Source organism: Nothoprocta perdicaria, unplaced genomic scaffold (genome assembly GCF_003342845.1).
Source record: "Nothoprocta perdicaria isolate Ctin4 unplaced genomic scaffold, notPer1 scaffold_212, whole genome shotgun sequence".
Taxonomy (NCBI): Eukaryota; Metazoa; Chordata; class Aves; order Tinamiformes; family Tinamidae; genus Nothoprocta; species Nothoprocta perdicaria.
This window is the reverse complement of record NW_020455339.1, coordinates 796,282-815,269: the sequence shown is the minus strand read 5'-3', so window position 1 is coordinate 815,269 and position 18,988 is coordinate 796,282. Positions and strand designations below refer to the sequence as shown.

Genomic DNA, 18,988 nt, shown 5'->3' with positions numbered 1-18,988 from the left:
TAAAATGAATGTCAGTGGGTTTGGATGTGCTCAGATTTTTCAAAAAATAAAGTCTTCCRAAACTTTCTTAATCTCTGTCCCTTTTCCTCGTCTTGATTTTATAAAACTGTTAGCAGTGTTTTCAAGCAGAGCAATCAAAAACTGCTGTGCTTTGGGATCTGCRTTGGAGAGGAGTCTGTAGTTTCAGAATCTACTTACCCAAAACCCATGAATTATTTTGCACACTAAAAAAATCATTTCATGCTTTGATATTAAATGGCCTTGCCCCTCCCCTTCCTCAGTCACTCCCACCCCCTCTCCCTTTCTCTCTCCCTATCCCTCCTTTTCCTCTCCTTTTCTTTTCTTTCTCTTCATCCAATCATGCATTGTTACCTTTGTCCTTGAAATAAAAGCATTACAAGTTTTTATGAGCCATAGAAAACAGATAAAGAACTAGTTTAGCGGTAGCAAAGACACCATGTTTTAGTCATTTTTAAATACAAAAAACTATCAATGACTTGCTTAATACAAGCAAAGTCTATTATTTTGCCTTCATTCCTCTGCAAGAAAATTCCTTTTAGAATTTATTACTGACAAATGCATAGGAGATTAACCTGTTTCCCTAATGGTAATTTATAATGATGTTGTAATCCGCCCTGTGTAATGCTGTCTTACCCAGAGGAAATAAAAACAATTCTAGCATGAAGAAACCCGACTGCTGTGGGTGACACCTGGTTGCCCTCACTTCCATTACACRCCCATTTATGTGGGTGTTTACAGACTCACCCTGTGGAAGTCCCTCCCAAGGAATTCATGTGAGTGTGGGCTGGACTACATCAATTTCTCCATAGTCAAGGAGGAAATAGTGCTCTGATTTTCAGTGTATTTAGGAAAGATCCCTCAAACATGTTGCTGATATCAATGGGGTGAAGATGTTGGAATATGTGTGTGAATCCAGCCCTTAGTTTTGAGCAAAGCTGATTTTAGAAGGGATAGTCAAAAGGACATTCAGCATGCTGAATGTAGTTCTTAACACCGTAGCTTAGTGGCAAAGTTACGGCTACAGTCAGGAATGGGAAAATCACTGTGGGACTGATACCTGAATGAAAATAACACCTTAAAAGTGACATGACAATCTCCTAATTTATCTGAAAAAATGGAGAAGTCTGCAGTATAGTTTATGTTTATCTTCTATGGGAATCCCACCTTGGGGATTCATTAGACCTTCTGGGAAATACTGCTTGACCATCCCTGGCTCAGACTGCAAATGATCATGCACAACTATTTTGAGTAGGAAAGGGTTAGCTCRTGAACAAGGTATAATGAAAGAGGAAATAGGGTTGAAAGACATTTGGTCTATTCTAACACACAGTTACAATTTTATAATGAGTGAGAAGGTTTTTTCTTTGTTTTTGTTATTGAAGTTACAGGCAGATAACTGTTCAAATCAAAAGGAGAAAAAAAATTTATCTGCCCTTTGGTAATCTCCTCCAGCAAGAGGAGAAATAATCTGCCAATTATTTCTTAGCCCAAATGAAGTTAGTTGGTGTTCCCAGGGGATTTTTGAGGAGGTAGATGTCCACATCACAATACTATTACCCCAATTTGCTTAGGTATTAATAGTCTCAGCATATACAGTGTTTATGTATTAGGTTATTATTTTTATTTCAATTGTTTATAGGAATGCAGGAAGAAGGCTGTTGCCTTTTTCTGGGAGATGAGAATTACTTCTACATCTGTGGATGGTGTTTGAGAATTTCCATTTTCCTAAGCTTCAATCTCATATTTCTCATATTGCAAATAAAGAAAATATGAACACATTTTGTTGATTCTGATAATTACAAAAGTTGCTGATGGCTCGAAAAGGATAAATTGATTAAAAGGTGTGTCCAGTATTGCCCCATTTTAAACCCRCAAGATCCCATCATCTTTCACAGGAGAAGGACACATGCTCAAGTTTTTGCTAACGAAATGTTTTGTGATTCAGCAGATAAAATCTGCTATTGAACAAGTAGGGCAGGCTAAATGAAACAAAGACAGAGTTATGAGTTACAGAAGGATTCTAGATCTTATACACACACATCTTGTAAATTTAGCATAATTTTACAAGATAGCTGTAGATCCTAGAAAAAGATAAACAAAAGGTTTGTTGGTATTTGCAAATGTTATTGGCACAAGATTTCATCTTTAGTTTGGTCTGACTTCATGACGTTACACTCTCCAGTAGTATTTCTGCATCTCCAGACAAAATGTTTTCTACCATAGGTCACAGAAATAGGAATAATGTTAATGACTGGAAAGGCAGTGCAATATATTCAGTTAATGAAAGAGCTTGAGCTGTGCAGAATTATTTTGGGCAGACACACACATATATAGTAACCAAGATTAATTTAGAGACCTTTGTCATTAAAGCAGATTTTTGTATGGTTTTGTGTGGGATTTAAGGGGGATTAAGTGTTTGACATCACTTTGCCTGCACAGACTATATTGAAGAGGTTACGGAGCGGGTGATGGAAAATTCAAGTATGCGCCCACACTGAAAGAATGGAAGCAATGGATCGGATTGTAGCCTGGCAAAACAACTTGCTATACCTACTACATTTCTAAAAGCAAGGYGCTACTCGTTTGACGGCAGATGCCATAGGAATGTAGAGCTTAAGGAACTTGTGTGATTTGCCAAAATATGTGGGGAGCTCGGAGAGGATGTCAGAACTGGGATACCTCTGCCATCTGTTTTCAATGATGCCTTGTTTCACGTGCATCCTTTGTATGCTATGCTGTTTCTGAAGAGTAAAACACGAAAAATAAAAAGTCATCAAGGTAGATTGGTTGTTTAAGTGCATTTCTCTTTAGGAAGAGATGGTCCTGGTCATGAAACTTCTGTTCCTCACTTGCCTGTGGCCGACAGCTGTGATACACAGCTCTCCAAGTCAGCATCACCATCTTCATCAGCAGCAACAAATCTCATTTTTGAGAAGGCATAACAGGTAAGTAAGATACTCTCTCTGTTTGTGTTCACTTGATAATTTTAATGCTGTTTGTCAGCCACCTGTCAATGCACCCTTTTTGTTGACTGTCCTGTTTTATTGCCTTCTGAATGTGTTCTGTATGTAACACCTTGTTAGGGTATTCCCAAAATACAAATGGTAGTCTATGAGTTAGCAGTTTTTCCATAACTCGCCATTTCATACCATGATTTCATGAGTGCTTCATGTATATGCAGGTATGTACACACTCACACCCACACCTGTCTCTTTTTACCTRTATGATGCCATATTACTACTGTGATAAGCATGTCATTGTCCAAACACAGGCGTGCTGAGCATTTTGCCTTCTCACACCCRTTACAAGAAGCAGAAATATCTTCCCAAGTTGTATACTTCCATTCCTTAAAGAGCACAGTAACTATAAGAGACAGAAAATATTTTAATGGCACTAGATGAGGTGATTTGGACTGTATTTTAGTGATGTCCTAATGTATTCCATTTCTGTAATATAGCTAKGCTTGCTTCCACACATCACAAAAGGAGAATGTTTCATCTTGGTTTTCCTRTTTTAAAAGGAAAAATTGTCTACAGCTTGTTGCACTTAAATTTCTCTGCAAAGTGTTAAGATTTTTTTCCATAAGCACATTTTCATGTTTTACTTGTGAGGCCTGTGAATGTGTTTCCAAATTGACTTTATACTACAAAAATGGATGATAATGTTTTCTGAAGACCACCAGTGATAATCCAAGCAGTCAAATCTGTCTTTATTTGGAGGAAGGAAAAATTGCAATACATAGCTCAATTCAAGGAAGTAGAAGGGAGGCATTTTTTCTGGGTACTCGACAGAAATTTTGATTAAAATGGGCAGGGGAGCTCATAGTTTGCTCTTATTATATCGTGTATTGTAACATAACTGAACTAGTCCAATGTGTTTGAACTGTTTTTAAAGTTATAGACTTTGTAGTAGGTAACAGTAGTAGGTTGTAACAGTGGGTAGCAGCTGCTTAACTTCTGTAACATGTCCTGTGTGATAACCTAGCTTCTGACTCATTAAATGTTGTGTTAAAATTAYGTGTAAGTAATGCAAGGCAACGGAGCATACCTCAGTAAAACAGTAGTGTCTGGAGGTGATTGAAAATGCCAGATAGCTCAATACCTCTCAATTTCAGCTCTTCCTTATAGGCTCAAATGAAGTCCAAGTCAAAAGCCTATGGAAAGAACTGGCTAGTAAGCAGACTATCTCAAACTCAATGACAGTTTTGGAATAATTGTTTGTGCACATTTGTAATAATAAAATAAACAGGAAGAAAAAAAAAAGTTCTAGTAGGATCTAGTCAGGTGCTTTGCAGCGTCAGACTGTTAAGAATTGTTAAGAATTAAATGGAAGCAAAATGAAATATCTTCTTATCCCTGGAAAGGGAAGAAACATATGTATTAACATTAGCTGACACATTTTTGCCAGCAGTGAAAGGGAAACATATGTTATTGCTGTTTGTATTTGTCCTGTTTTGCAACAGCAATAAAGAGTTGCTTCATCATTGACATAAAAAATCCCAGAGGGGAAATAGAAGCCTACTCGTAGGAGGCAGCATATGTCACAGCATCGTCCTGGACGTCCTTCACTGACCTCTTGTCACATGATAGCAGTAACAGTTACTGTTAGTATCCCTTCCATCTTCATGGACCCTTACCAATAACAGTGAATGTCCCAAAGGACACTCCCGTGAGACAGGCAAAATAAGTGAAAAGCACAGAGGAAGAACAGAAGTGAAGGGGGAGTGAATGCCAGGACCACATCTTCATCTCACAAACTGATGTCGTGGTTTTCTGATATATAAAAGGAAATGGTTTGGGCTTCCATGTCCACAGGCCCTAACAATTTARAATTTGCAACTGGGAAGAAGACTGCAGAATCTGAGCCATAGAAGATCCCAAGGCTTAACAGCTGCAAATCAGCTTTTCGGTGGAAAGGGTCCAAATACATTTAGTTTCTCTTTGTTTGAATCTCTCTCTGGTTTTGCTTCTAAAGGCAGCATTATCCTCCAGTACATTTCAACAGGATCTGACTTTCAAGCAGCCTCTTTTTCTTTCTGGGGAAAAACCTTTCAGCCAGCACCAGGGTTATTAGGGACACAGCTGACAGATGGCCTTGGTTAAATGGGTGGCCTTTTAGAAAGAATCCCATGTGAAAATGTTACTTAACCTACAAGTTCTACTGGTTTAATAGAGTAACCCAATTCTCCCGCCAAAGCTATTTGTCTGCATTCTCTTGTAAAGAAGATTTTAAAGCATTAACCAGAAGTACATGAGAAAGAGATTATTCTCATGGTCCATTTCCTACAATAAAGAACAAAACATTTGATTATCAAAATATTATGCTTTCTGAMAATACAAGTTGCTAATGTTACTAAACACTTGGAAATGCACTTCAATGAGAGAGAGTTGTAAAGTTCTGAGAATGTACAGAATCTGAGTTTCAAAATTTGATAAGTATGTTAAAAGTTTAAGAGATCACACTGTTGCGTAACTCCACAGATATTCCTGGGAATAATATTTCTGCAACTTCTTCCTTTGATTTTGTGGAATGGTGGGGAGTATCTCAGGAGCACTGTACTAGAAAGAACCTTATGGCCATGAGATCTAGGATCTGTCATGGTTTTCTTTTTGTAAATGTAAGCATTTTAACTTTGACTCTGATGAGAATTTTGTATTTCCATACCGCAACAATAAAGGCAGTGTGGTATTTTGGATACTGAATTCGTGTAACTGAAAGCAAAMCCCCTCCTATCTTTTCTGAAACGTGAGTTTCAGACTCAGAAGCTATCAATAAAAGTCTATCAATAAAGCTCAGATGAGTATGGTGCTGGAAAGTTGGTTATATCTTGCTGCATATCTTGCTCCAGCCTTCYTTCAGTGCCCTGCCAAGGAATTTCTCCCGTCATTAGTTATTCAGGGCATTAAAACCAAGGAAGAGGATCATATTAAAAGTTTACATACTCTAGCGACCTGCTTCCAACAATGGTTGTGAGCAGAAATTTGGAAGAATAAGAACAGGGCACAAGACACTGAGCTCTGAGCCCATATAACACTATTGGGTAGTGAGGTGTCCAGAGAGTTTCTCATAGTTTTCTTCCATCCCAAGTGGTTCCAGTAATAAATTCAGCAGGAGTGTCATTCCCATGTGATCTGAAACACTTCCTAGGCTTTTTATGACCTCTTTTGGGAATTTAGCTGTAGGTTACCTTTCCATTTGTGTAATGTAAAGTGTCACCTGTAACAAGGCTGTTGGAAACAGAGCTACTGTCACTGGAAGCAGTATTTTCCTGAGCATGTGTTTYACTAAGGCTGACAAGCTCACATTTAGCATTGGCCAGATCTATGCTGATACCAAGTCTTATGTCAAGATTCCCCTTAATGCTACTAAAGGAAAGGTAAATAGAGATTTGTTTTCTTTAAGTGCACATGGGTTGTCTCTCTCTAACACTAGAGCTTCTCATTTACTATACAGTGAGCATGCTGAATCAATGACTGCATTTAGGCTCCCAGGTTAATGATGTTCTGACTAAAGCTATGTGAAAAGGAGACTAGAGTGCCAGGCCACCAAAATATAATCTTATGTCCTTGCTAGAACTTCAATGAGAGTGAAAAGTGTCATATCCCTGGCAACTGCAACATCACTAAGGTGTTCAGTGGCCTAGGGAGGGTTTTCTGAGATCCAGGGTACTTAAATCTGTCCCTTCTACTTTTTAATAGAATTGGTCCCATGGGAAGGATCACTCAAAACATTTGCCGAGGATTTCATAGTTCTATGTGACTGATCAATAGTTAGATATGGGTCTAGGATTTCTAGATAAGCGAATATATACATGCAATTCCCTTTGAGTCATCAGTTAAATAACTGTAATGCTGCAGTGAGGACAATTTAATACTGTAACTCTTAGCCAAGGCACAACATCTGGAGTCCAGATGTTGATGTTAAAGAAATATCTGTCAGCGAATACGTCTTAGTCTTGGGTGGAGGATGCTGGTGGCGGGTGAAAATTTGGAAGCAGAAATGATTTTTAAAATTTATTTAGGATCTTTTCTTTTCTCAGCTGTGATACCTTTACATGTGCAATGTTACCAGTGTCCATAAAATTCATTCCAAATAAGTACTCTAAGCACATATCTCTGCACATGAGCCTATCTTATTTTACAATAAACAAATATATTCTGCCAAAGAAGGGTAATGAAGTAAAGATGCAAGATATTTGCAATGAAAGTACCACTCTGCCTTGCACAAGACCTTCCCTAGCTTAATCCACTACTTCTGATAGTGGCTAGAAATAATGGATTGCTTTAGTGCAAATGTTAGTTAYTTTACCATATGTATAAAGAAGATCAGATTGAAGATGCTATTGTAGTAAGTAGGCACAAAAGATACTTTCCACATAGGAAGCTTTTGTATTTATTTTGTCCTTATACAGGAAAATGAGAATATCAGAAGCCTGCAACAGGTCTACTTTCAGTGGCTCAGTGATTAAGAATAAAATTTCTTGCACTGATAGCTTGTGTTTTGCCTCTTCAGAAGGAGATGCCTAGGAAAAATTTTCCTTAGTCACATATTTTTTTTTGTTTCCAATATGAAGTTGGAAAGGATAATACAAGAGCTGGATCCTGTTTCTTCCAGAGAAATCATCTGTATATCAAATAGGTATCTCTTTTGGCACATCCCGTGACAACCTAATGCTTTCAGGATCTATTAGCTGTGTCACGGGATTCTGATTTTTATTCACTGTCTCCTATACTCGTTCCCAAGCAGGAGAATTTTCCAATATACCTCTTTTAAAGTGTTGCAGGTGTTCGGTTCTACTGCCAGTTCTACTGTGATGGAGGACTTTTAGTCTATGGTTTTAGTGGGTTTTATTCTTTTAATTTTAGACACCATATCATTTTCATACTCAGAAAAAATAAAATCATTCTTTGAAACTTCAAATGGAAGTTCTGATTCCGACAATAATTTGCTTTAAACAACATTACCAGAGACATGTGAGGATCCTCAAGGTAAACTAGTCTGACCAAGCCTTGTGCTTCTAAACAAGCCAGGAGTTCATCTCTCCTCAGCATTCCTGTTACATAGCATTTTTTAAAGTAATTTCCTGGGCTTCATTATCAGACAAAGGAAAAAGCAGGGAGGGGACAAACAAAAACCAAACAAGTAAATACTGTATGCCTCTGTGAGACATATGCTTCATCCTAAAACTACTCTATACCTCATACGAAGCAGTGTTTGGCTCCGGGGCAAAGCTACAGAGCAGGGCAAATTTCTGTCATGCAGGCTAAAGTAATAAATAGAATTGCTGGCAGCAAAGTTGCAGAGAATGGTAAAAAGTATGAAAAGAGCAATCTGCAGAGAGATTCCCTTGCCTGAGGCAAGGCAGTTGCATTTATGTTATTCCGAGAGATAACTGTCTAACCTATGCTTAAATAGCCCAAGTGAAAGGAGTCTTAAAGCCTCCCCAAGCAATCTTTTCTAATGTTTCACTATTCTTGCCATGAGAAAGGTTTTCCTAATGTATATGCTAAATCTCCCTTGTTGACATTTCTTATCGTACCTGGGAGCAGACATGAAATAAGGAACTCTGTATTTGGGTATTTTGAAGGCCCTGTGCTAGCCAGTGGATCACTTCTGCTTGTTGTGAGAAAAAAAAATACAAAAATAGCACGTCTTTGGTGAAAAGAAATGTCTTTTACTGCGTGTCTGAGCGGGAAATTAAGGATGAGATAACAAGCAACAAACAAATGAGAAATTTATACCTGGTAACATTTAACTTAGCCAAATATGAACTATCTTTCAAAAGGATCTCAAAAAGCGAATCTCTCATTCCAGGGCAATCAGTTTCAGAGTCCTTCAGAAAATTACCGATTCATTTGACATCTGAGCATAAGAAGATTTCTAATAGAAAATAAATTTCTATAATATGGATAATATGTGAGGTAGTTTAAAAGTATTGGCACATAATACTTTTTCCATGTCTGATTTTAAAGTGGTTATGTCAACAATAAATTCTTTTCAATTGGCTATAATTTCTCATAGAACGATAAATACAGTCTCTGAGGGGAAGAGAAGTAGACATAGAGGTTCCTCTTATTTTTTTTTTATGTATTTTGTGTTCCTCAGCGACCTTGGCAATTCATAAGTGATTTCCTTGCCTTTTCCAATATGTATCTTCCCAATTTTATTAATACAGTTGTTTCCCTTACCACACCAGATTCACATTTCAACAGTCCAGGATTKTTGCATGCCTGTTTCATTTAAGCAGTACTCTGAATGTCAAGTAGAAAAAATTGAAGTTCCTTACATGTCTTTTTTCCTTCTGTGTTTTTTTTAATTTTATTTTTCCTTAAATATAGCAAACGAGAAATTAAAATGAGGAAACTTGACAGCACCAAAGTACGGCCACTTAAGTCTGAACAGCTTCTCCGCATAGAGGACCATGACTTTGCACTGAGACCTGGATTTGGAGGTGAGCAGCAGATGCCTGCACTGGGCTGATTAGTATTTTATTCTCTATCTGGAACTTACCAAAACTGTGCAAAACAATGTCACTTAACATTGAATGACAGCTTTAATTACAACTCTCCTCTTTCATTGCACTTCAGAAAATAAAGAAGAAACTAATAAATATTTGAAGGCAAGGCACATTTTTGTGTTTAGTGTACTGATAGGAGAATTGGGAAACTAATCAAATAATATTGTTAGAATTCTATTCTTTGCAAACAATGATTAAGATATATACTGTAAACTGCATAGTCTAGTGTAAATTAACAAATCACTTAAGGTTCATCATATATGAAATCACTTGAGAGTCATGATATATGTTTTTTTTAGAGGTTTAAAAGAACTAATTCCTAAAGTTGTCTGAACTGTATAAGATCATAGAATTACTTGCAAATCTTCAGTRTATTGTGCAGTTGCTAGACAGTTGAAAAGTATAGTGATTATTTATTTAACTATATGTGGTAAAGAAAGTATTCGATGGGATGTTAGTAGTTTGGTTTCSCTGAGAGTCAGTCTTTCAACTGGATCCTCACTGCCATTTCTCTTTGCATGTGGGCTATGATGCATTTATAAACTGAGCATTTTGCTTCTACTTCATGAAAGGTAAAATGAGAAAGCTGTCTTACTAATAAGCTCTTTCTGATCCTTTGCGTCACCAGTTGTGTGTGTTAATGAGTTAGAGAAAAATACTGAACTGCTCTAGGTGATGAAGCCAAAATAAAATAGACAAGGACCAATACTCCGCTGTGTAAATAAGCATTGGTCTGGAGGCTGTGAAGTGTGTGGAGCTCTTCTTGTTTACCCCAGCCCCTAAAGCCTGGCGGGCATACCATGGCACCCCAGGCCATAATCCACACCACAGTGTGGTGAGGGTAGCTGGGGTACCTTTATATCTGGACACAAAAAGTTATGATTGCCTCTTACCRTCCAATGTCTGTCACTCAGGGCAGCTCTGTGTTAGCACCTGCTTTGCCACTCAAAGAATTTAAATATTAGAGAGCATCRTTTCAGAAAGGAAGTAGCATTTCCATGAAAGCAATGAATGGTTTGGGAGGCACTTTAGCTTGTATTGTCCCAGAAAACAATACTTTGATGTACGTAAAAGCAGCTTTCAGAATAGACACTGTGATCTGGCAGTTTTAATTTTCCACAGGCAGTGAGGACTTTTTTTGCACACAGCAAATCTGTATCAGTTTGTTTTTTTATCTTGTCCTTTTATTCTCAGATGACAACTCACAGAGTCCATTCAATTCCTATTGAAACCAGCTGTAGTTTTTCCACTGACTTCATTGTACAGGCTCCTTAATTATCACAATGCCATGGTTATGAGTTCAGCTGTACGCCTGTCTTTCAGAAATAGCTTTCAGTAAAACAATGTGTCAGCTTTGTCTCTCTTCTGACTATCATCCACAAGGAACAGCAGCACAGCTGGCACGTTTTTTTCAGTCACATCTCTGATTTCATGCACTTCCAGAATTTCAGAACTCTCATAATATGTGGAATATTCATGTGTCTCTCTCTCTAAAGCCAGAACAKGGATCCCTTAACATTTCTATAGCACATGTAAGTCCCAGCAAAATGAAAATGGCTTCTAAACGTATGCTCTGTTACTTCTGTTTTAGCATTGACCTCAGTGGTGTTGCAGTAGCAAGAGAAGGTTGGTTTTTTTCTTGGAGGAGTCAGGTTAAACAGATATCAGCATAAAGACACTACACAAGTTTGGTCTCATTAGAGGACAACACTCACCCACTGAATCATAAATCTGATTACCATACCTAGAAATATTGTGTGAAAGCAGATATGGAACGTGGATTCTGTGAAGAATGGTCACAAACACTAAACGAGCAACAGAAGGAAACTTAACTAGAAGAGAAGATGAAACTAGAGATGTCATTGTTAAGCAAGCAATAAATAGGAATCATACACACCTTCTCACTGCCACCTTTGCATATCCACCTTTACACTGCCACTGCCCATTGCTGTGGCCAGGGGACAAGAGCTTTGCTCTCTCTGCTCCCCACATGCATCTGCAGAGAGCCATTCCTGAGCTACATGAAGGCTCGCAGCACTGCGACTTTATGGATTTAAAGCAGATGAAATTTGGGGTTTGTTGTCATCAAATCTAATAAAGTATCTCCCTGAACCCTGAAGGGCTTGTATCTGTCACATGCCACAGCGCATGATTTATTCAGCTCAGCAAGATATATCAGTTCACAGTTTTGATGAGAGAAAAAATAAAAAGGTCAAAACTAGTATTTTAAAGTAATCCTTTACCTGTAAAAGTAAGAGGGTTAACTTTTCACCTTCTCCTATAAAACTCCTAGTGGTTTTTTCATGGTATGTTACTGAAGTAGAATGAGAGATTTTCTTGATTTAGCTCYACTGTAGCCCTTTCCCTCAGAAGGTCGATCATCTTTTATACCAGTTTTGGGGAAGAAACATCTGGAAATTTCATGCTGCTCTGAACCTGCTGGAGATCCTTCAGTGCAGGGAACTCTTAAATCCAAATCTGATGAGTTTAATTCCATTTAGTCCCACAAATGCAAAGTGAGTGAGGCAGATTACAGCATCCAGAGTTTTTAATATTCATAATTAAATACAAAAAGGAAAGACAGAGAGAACACATGCTGAATTTGATATGTAAACTGAGCAAACATCTGCATAGGAAAAGAGTTGGGGAAAATTAATGTAGAACTGTTGGATACTGATGCCATTGACTGTGGAGTTACTGGAATTAATGGTGACCTTTTTCACATGACTGCTTGCTTTCATATGAAAATATATCATTGCTCTGTTGAAAGGAGGGTTTTTTTTTGGTTTTTTTTTGACCAAATGAACATACCGGATTAGATATCTAAACCTCAGAAAGATACTTTATCAGGATGAAGCAAAACCAGGAAGAAAGTGTTTCTACATTTTTGCTATAGAAATRCCATTTTGTCTGTAGTTCATTATATAATGAGATTGAGAGAAGCAAACCCATAAGTCACAATGCTCAAATTCTGTTAAGAAAAAAAAAGCTCCATGACTGTTACACAGGGTTTATGCCCTAAACCGGGCTCTTGGGCTTTTTTCTTTTTCTTTTTCTTTTTTTCCCTTTAATGGAGTTCTTGCCTTTTGCTCCCTGAGCAGTTCCACTTTCCTCTTTTGATTTGGAAGGTATATGGATCTTGTCTGACTCAGAGCGGCCTGCTAGGGAGCAAAGAGAACAAAAAAGTGCAAAGCTTTTCTGTGGGTCAGCATGGAACAGAGTAATTCTGTAATTCCACTGCAAGGCAGCTATGGAAGGTTCCCGTGGGTGCTTCTCTTGCTTAAATAGCTCTTCTCTGCATCAGTGAACACTTCAGGAATTACATTTAGACCTTGCAGCTAGAAGCACTGATGAAGGCCAGGAGAGGGGCATGTCTGGGGCCCTGCAATGGTATAGAAATGATTGCCAGTCCTGCCAAGGGTCACTGCTCATGGAGTTCTTGGAAAGAAAAAAAATGACAGCAGGCCTAGAGCCAGATCTTTGTGTGACTTCTTTATCTTTGTACTAGTGTGGGATCAAGTACTTCAACTTTTGTTTTAGTAGCTCGATAAACTGTGATTCTGTGGGAAAAGAAAGAAAGAAATCATGTTGCCTGCACTTTTTAGAATGGTCACCCCCATGTTTCAAACAGTGACAAAGTGTCAGCACAGGCCAGCATCAGACCAGTGTCTGGTGACAACTGAGGTTTCCAGCAGCTTGGCTCTGGGTGTCACCAAACAGGCTGCCTTGGTAGCCAAAACTGTATCCTTTAATGGAGACATTAGAGCTCATTATGCTTAGAAACACTTTGTAAATTACTTGCTTTTCTACTACTATATGCAACCATTTCTATATAGCCTATATTCCCTGCTATCCTATTTCAACATATTGGTAGAAATCATTGTTGTATGCTCTCAGTTTCCCAATTTCTCTCTGCACTTGCTAAAAATTAACGTCATAATTTTAAAAAGCATGGGAGTAGCCACTAAGGAGATGGTTCTTTTATTCTTCTGTGCCTTGGTTTTCTGACCTGCAGACCTTCAGCCCTCTCAGAGCTCTCTGAACTGTTTTGCAAGAGTAAAGAACCACATGTTTCTGTTTATGCTATATCCTAGGGATCTCTTAGTGTCTTTGCTAAGGGYGAATCAGTTCAAGGAGTTTTAAGACTTTCTCTCTGCTTTGTCAACCAGTGCAGAGAATAATAAAATTAGTACTTACTAGAAATGACAGAAAAGAATTAGTAGTATTTAGCTGGTCAAAAGGTTTCAGTCTTCCTGGGCAATTCACCTTCCAAATTGCAGTAAAACACGGTCTTTATTTCAATCTTTCTGAGGAGCACAGATCTCCATCTAGCTGTTGGGTATCATTAGTTCCTTCCCCCTTGCCATTCCCCTCCTCCTCCTGACCAATTAGTTGCATGTAAATTCATCTTAAGGAAAAAAAAAGTGGGCCCAAATATGTCCAAAAATTCAGCAACTCCAGTAGCTGTTTGCCACAAAGTTATTTTCATTTCTGCACCATGGTTCTCCCTGGAGTGTCAGAAACATCTTCTGACTGTGGAGAGAAAGGTTAACTTTGATTCAATGATTCTATGAAAGGGAAATGACTTTCTCCAGTGTGTTACTTACTGGAAAGACTAGCTGGGGTCTGAAATGGAAGGTGATTTGGTGATTTTCAAGACCTCTAACGGGCCCTTTTTTCTGCATTTTTTCTCTTACATCGGTAACGCTTCCGTTCCAAGCATTGGCTACTAGTAATAGCAGTCCATCTTTGTTTCCGAAGTAAGAAATAAAACAGGAACGAGAAGACTCCATTGCAAACAAATCCCCAGTTTAATCCATTGAAAGAAAAGCAAACCAATGCCCATGTAACTTAACTTCCTTGAGAGTCACTGACTTTCCTCCCCTCCAGGTTCACACACTTTTTTAGAAGAAATCACTCCTGTAGACTTTATGCTTCTTCTGCTCTCTCTCTTACTGGGAGCTTTTTGTAGATTTGTCTTCTTTTTATTTTTCCATAATGCCCTGTTACACACTGTTAGGCCAGCTGGTATTTAGTGGCTGGTTTTCCTAACTTTAATACTTATCCTATAGATTTGCAGGTGCAATCCATTGTGGGTTCAAAAGTTTGAACCCATGGAAAATGAGTCTAAAATAAAATCATATCCCTTTTAAAAAGAGTATTATATAGAGTATTATATAACTTGTCTGCTTACTGTCTATTAAAAAAAATCCATACTCATAAGGGAATTCTTCCAGTATGGTTAAACCTTTAAAATAAATAATAATAATAATAAAAAGTAGAAATGGCTTGTGTGAAGATAAATCCATCTGAAAACAATTCAGCTTTTTTTCTGCTGAGGAGTAATTATCTTGAAAATCTGTGGAATCTCCATTGTGAAAGTCGCTAATCCCCCTAAAATAATGATTTGTAGCAATGCACTAGCAGGAACTGAAGCTGCTCAATTTAATAACAAAATCCTCTCTACCATCCCCAGTTTTGTCAAACTGGGAGAATAAAAACYGTAGCTTTTCTCTGGTTACTTTTTTTCAACGTGAATTTGATGCTGTTGCCTGACAGCCAGAAATTGAAATTCTCAGTACATTAGGAAGAAAGCTGTAGTGCGGACATAAGAACAAACAAATCTGTTTAGTATTCCGGTTCTTATAGGATTCTTTGCAATGCTTATTGAAATGCTTTCTTTTCAAAAGCACCCAATCTTGGTAAAACAAATCAAAGTGATGTAGAATATATGATTCTCAGCAACCTATTACAAGAGTTAATGGTTACTGTATTTAGGGGAACTGGCTTTTATTCACACCAATAAATGTTCCAAGAAAACTACGAAGCTCAGATATCCTAGACCTGGGCTGGAAAAACGTTTATCTTATGCCAGGGRGTAATAAAAATACAAAAAGTCTTCAGGTTAGAAAAATCAACAGTATGCTGAAGTGACTGGGGTTGTGTGGTGTTAAATATGTTTATCATCTACCTACAATTACTGCCAAATTAGAGTCAGAATAAGAAGGAAATATTTGCAGTTGCTATCTTCTGTAAATATGAGATCAAGCCTGACTGGTCAGGGGATCCCTGAGGTCARGGAGTTTGGCCTGATATAGTCAATGGTGAATGAATACAGATAGGGCAGAGTTACTACCTTCTTTGCTTCAGTTTTTACGACTAAGGCCAGCTCTGAGAAATCCTAGTCCCTGAGGACAAGAGAGGAAATCTGGAGAAAGGCAGACATCACTTTGATCAAGGAGGATCAAGTATTTAGGCAAACTTGATACCCACAAATCCATGGGCCCTGATAAGATGCACTTAAGAGTGCTGAGGGACATGATGGATATTATTGCTAGACCATTCCTCATCACCTTTGAAAGGTCATGGAGATCAAGAGAGGTGCTTTAGGACTGGAAGAAAGACAATTCAGTCTCTTCAGTCCTCAAAAAGGTCAAGAAGGAGGACCTAGGAGACCACAGGCCAATCTGCTTCACCTCCATCCCTGGAAAGGTGATGGAGCATTTCATCCTAGACGTTATCTCTAAGCATGTGGAAGACAAGAATATGATTAGGAGTCGTCATCATGGATTTACCAAGGGGAAATCATGCTTAACTAACCTGATAGCCTTCTATGATGGAATGACTGGCTGGGTAGATGAGGGRAGAGAAGTGCAGGTTGTCTACCTTGACTTCAKCAAGGCTTTTGACATTGTCTCCCATAGGATCCTCGTAGATAAGCTCAGGAAGTGCAGGCTAGATGAGTACACAGTAGAGTTAGGTTAAGAATTGGTTGAAAGCTCAGAGGGTTGTGGCTGTTCTGGCTACAGCTTCTTCCTTTAGGCTAATTTTTGCCCTGCTGATGTGGCTTTATAGCAGTACCCAACACAGTGCAAGGAGTCCTTTCAAAGAACCAACTGTGTGTGTGTGTGTGTGTGTGAGCATGCTAGAAATGCAGTCATGTACTTATGCTACCACTAAGTTTGGGTTCGGTTCTGTGATTATTTCATTTATATTTGCCCAAATGAAGAAAACTATAGAATGAAACTGGAACCAAACCAGAGTACTGTTTGTTGGGTTAGGAAACTGTTGTCTGCACTTTTCGCAAATTTCAAGAAACTTCTAGGACTGCCATTGTCACACTTTGAASAGCTGCCATTCAGAGGAAAATAAAAAAGAAAGGAAAAGAAAAAAGCTTTTTTGTTTCCACTCTACACATTATATATGGATTTTTAGCTAGCTAGCCAACCTGTTTTACGATATGTGAGTAGCTGTTSAAAGAATGGTGATGGCAGACAACTTCATTTGCCTTAGATTTTTCCTTGACTCAGGAACTGGTAAAGCCGTTTCCTAATGTAGAGAGATGTTCCTCTCTTCTCCATTTCCACCCTCATAATCCTCCTTAAATGGGATGAAAACTACTGACATTCTAGTGATGCAAATCATCCCTGAAAGTTTTAATAATACCAGCTAAGATGAAATGTATGCTCAGATGTGTGAACTTGATCTGTGAATGTTGTTCACATGCTGTATAAATCCCTCAGTGGCTTTTACTTAGGCTAAATGTGCTTTTAATTTACAACATAATTTAGATTTCAATGGGGTACAGAGAAGATGACTCCACTCAGATTACAAACAGGGATTTTTTTGTGAATTACTTATGTGGTGTGGTTGAGATTGAGTGGGAAAAACAAAGATAGGTAGTAGTCAAATATACTTTAACTGAAACATAAAAATGTTTATTGSTGTTTATGAAGCCTGGTTGGATATATACTTTGGTGTGCTGGTGTGTCAGCATCTAGGGCAGAACTCTCCTGCTGTCATTACTCTTTAAAACAAGTAATGTTTTCCCAAGTACTGTCTAGTAACTCAATAATGAAGGAACTTGACTGAACTTTGCTGTTTGGAGTCCTGAATTTCCTCTTGAGCTTTGAGCCCTTGGTGAACGGATTTGAATGACACATTCCTTTCAAAGGCAGGAATGCTTTCCAAGCCAGACAGCACAGCTCTTGTCAGTACAGTAACATGTTCCTAGGTGCCTTAACTCTGTTCACATTTTCCCTTATTTTCCTGTGCACAATGTGTCCTCATCTGTACTATGCAGGGTCAAACCCTCCATTAAAATATACAAGTCAAATCAAGAGATTACAGAGCCAGATTTTAAAATACCTCAAAAATAGTTCAGGATCTTTACTGGTAAGAACTGGAAGCAGCTATGTAATCATCGAGGGCTGCTATTTTAAGGATAATTCCAAAAAGAGGCTGTTGTGGGTGGTTATTAGAAGTGTGATATTTATGGACTATTTTAGCTTTATGCTGATTTAAGTATAAGACAAGAAAAAGAGAAAGACCAGTTGAAGAAGTTGCTCCTGTCTCCTGCTGTTCAGTCTTCCTTGAATTCATATTTTGTGTTAGGTTACTTTAAATGTGTATTTTAAAAATATTTTAAGGGCATATTTTAAAATATGCAACTGGAATTTCATACACAAAGTTTACTTCTGATTTTCATTCGAAGTGCCAAGTATTCTTCAGTGTGTGTATACACATACATGCACAGTCTCCTTGTGTCCATCCCTGTCTCTCTCTCTCTCTCTTAAGGAAATGATTAGTGTGTTACTTTAGTGGAAACACTTGCTTTCTAAAAATTACACAGATACATAACCTGTCTGGAACTCTAATTCTAGTCATTGTACCCTGAAAAAGCTGGAAATAATTTTATATTTCTCTGTAATTTTAATTGTTTTTAAGTTACTGTAAAAACAAAACCATGCATTTATAAGATGTCAGTTAAGACATCTTAATTGACATTGTAACATAACCCAGTCTTTTCATCTGTTTGGCACAAAATAATAAGATAGCATAAAAAATAAGGAGACCTAGTATAGTTTGGAATGCATTGTACTTATTAATAAGTTGGGTACTCAGCAATACGTTATACACACAATATTCTGTCATAGAACATGCTTAATATGTGCACAGCTTTTTCCTTACAAAGTAGTGAGCGAGAAATCCCTTTTAACAAGTATCTGTGCCAAACTTTAAGTRTCAATTAATTAAAGATAGATGCACTTTGTTAGCTTTGGCACCATTTCTAAACTGCCAATAACAACCACTTTGATTGCAAAGAGATAACTTAGGATTTTGTACTTATTTCTACAACTTTTCAGCCTAAGATTTTGCTGAGTTACCATAAACTTTCTCATTCTGTGTACTTAGGTAGAGAGTAAATRCTAGAATGGAGTGAGCTCGTCATGTTGTTAATATGTAGCCTTCCCTTCAAAAATCTGCGTTTGTGCTTCTCATCACTCTTTCATTCTGTTGCATTGAAGGGTCACCAATCCCTGTGGGCATTGACGTGCAGGTAGAAAGCATTGACAGGATATCTGAAGTTGACATGGTAAGTTGGTTAGAACTGGAATTAAGAATATTAGCAAAAACTCAGGGTCTTATAACATCTACCTGTACGATATA

The 18,988-nt window shown here is 37.9% G+C and overlaps 1 protein-coding gene across 1 annotated transcript in view; it reads left to right on the top strand.

Annotated features, from left to right (window-relative positions):
- The first annotated feature begins 2,836 nt into the window (after positions 1-2,836).
- GABRR3 (gamma-aminobutyric acid type A receptor rho3 subunit) overlaps positions 2,837-18,988 on the top strand; it is a 28,055-nt gene continuing 11,903 nt past the window's right edge. The window contains exons 1-3 of the mRNA XM_026038556.1: positions 2,837-2,966; positions 9,360-9,472; positions 18,847-18,914. Of these exons, the coding sequence (XP_025894341.1) occupies positions 2,839-2,966; positions 9,360-9,472; positions 18,847-18,914 (309 nt within the window). The 5' untranslated portion in view covers positions 2,837-2,838. The remainder of the gene's footprint in view (positions 2,967-9,359; positions 9,473-18,846; positions 18,915-18,988) is intronic.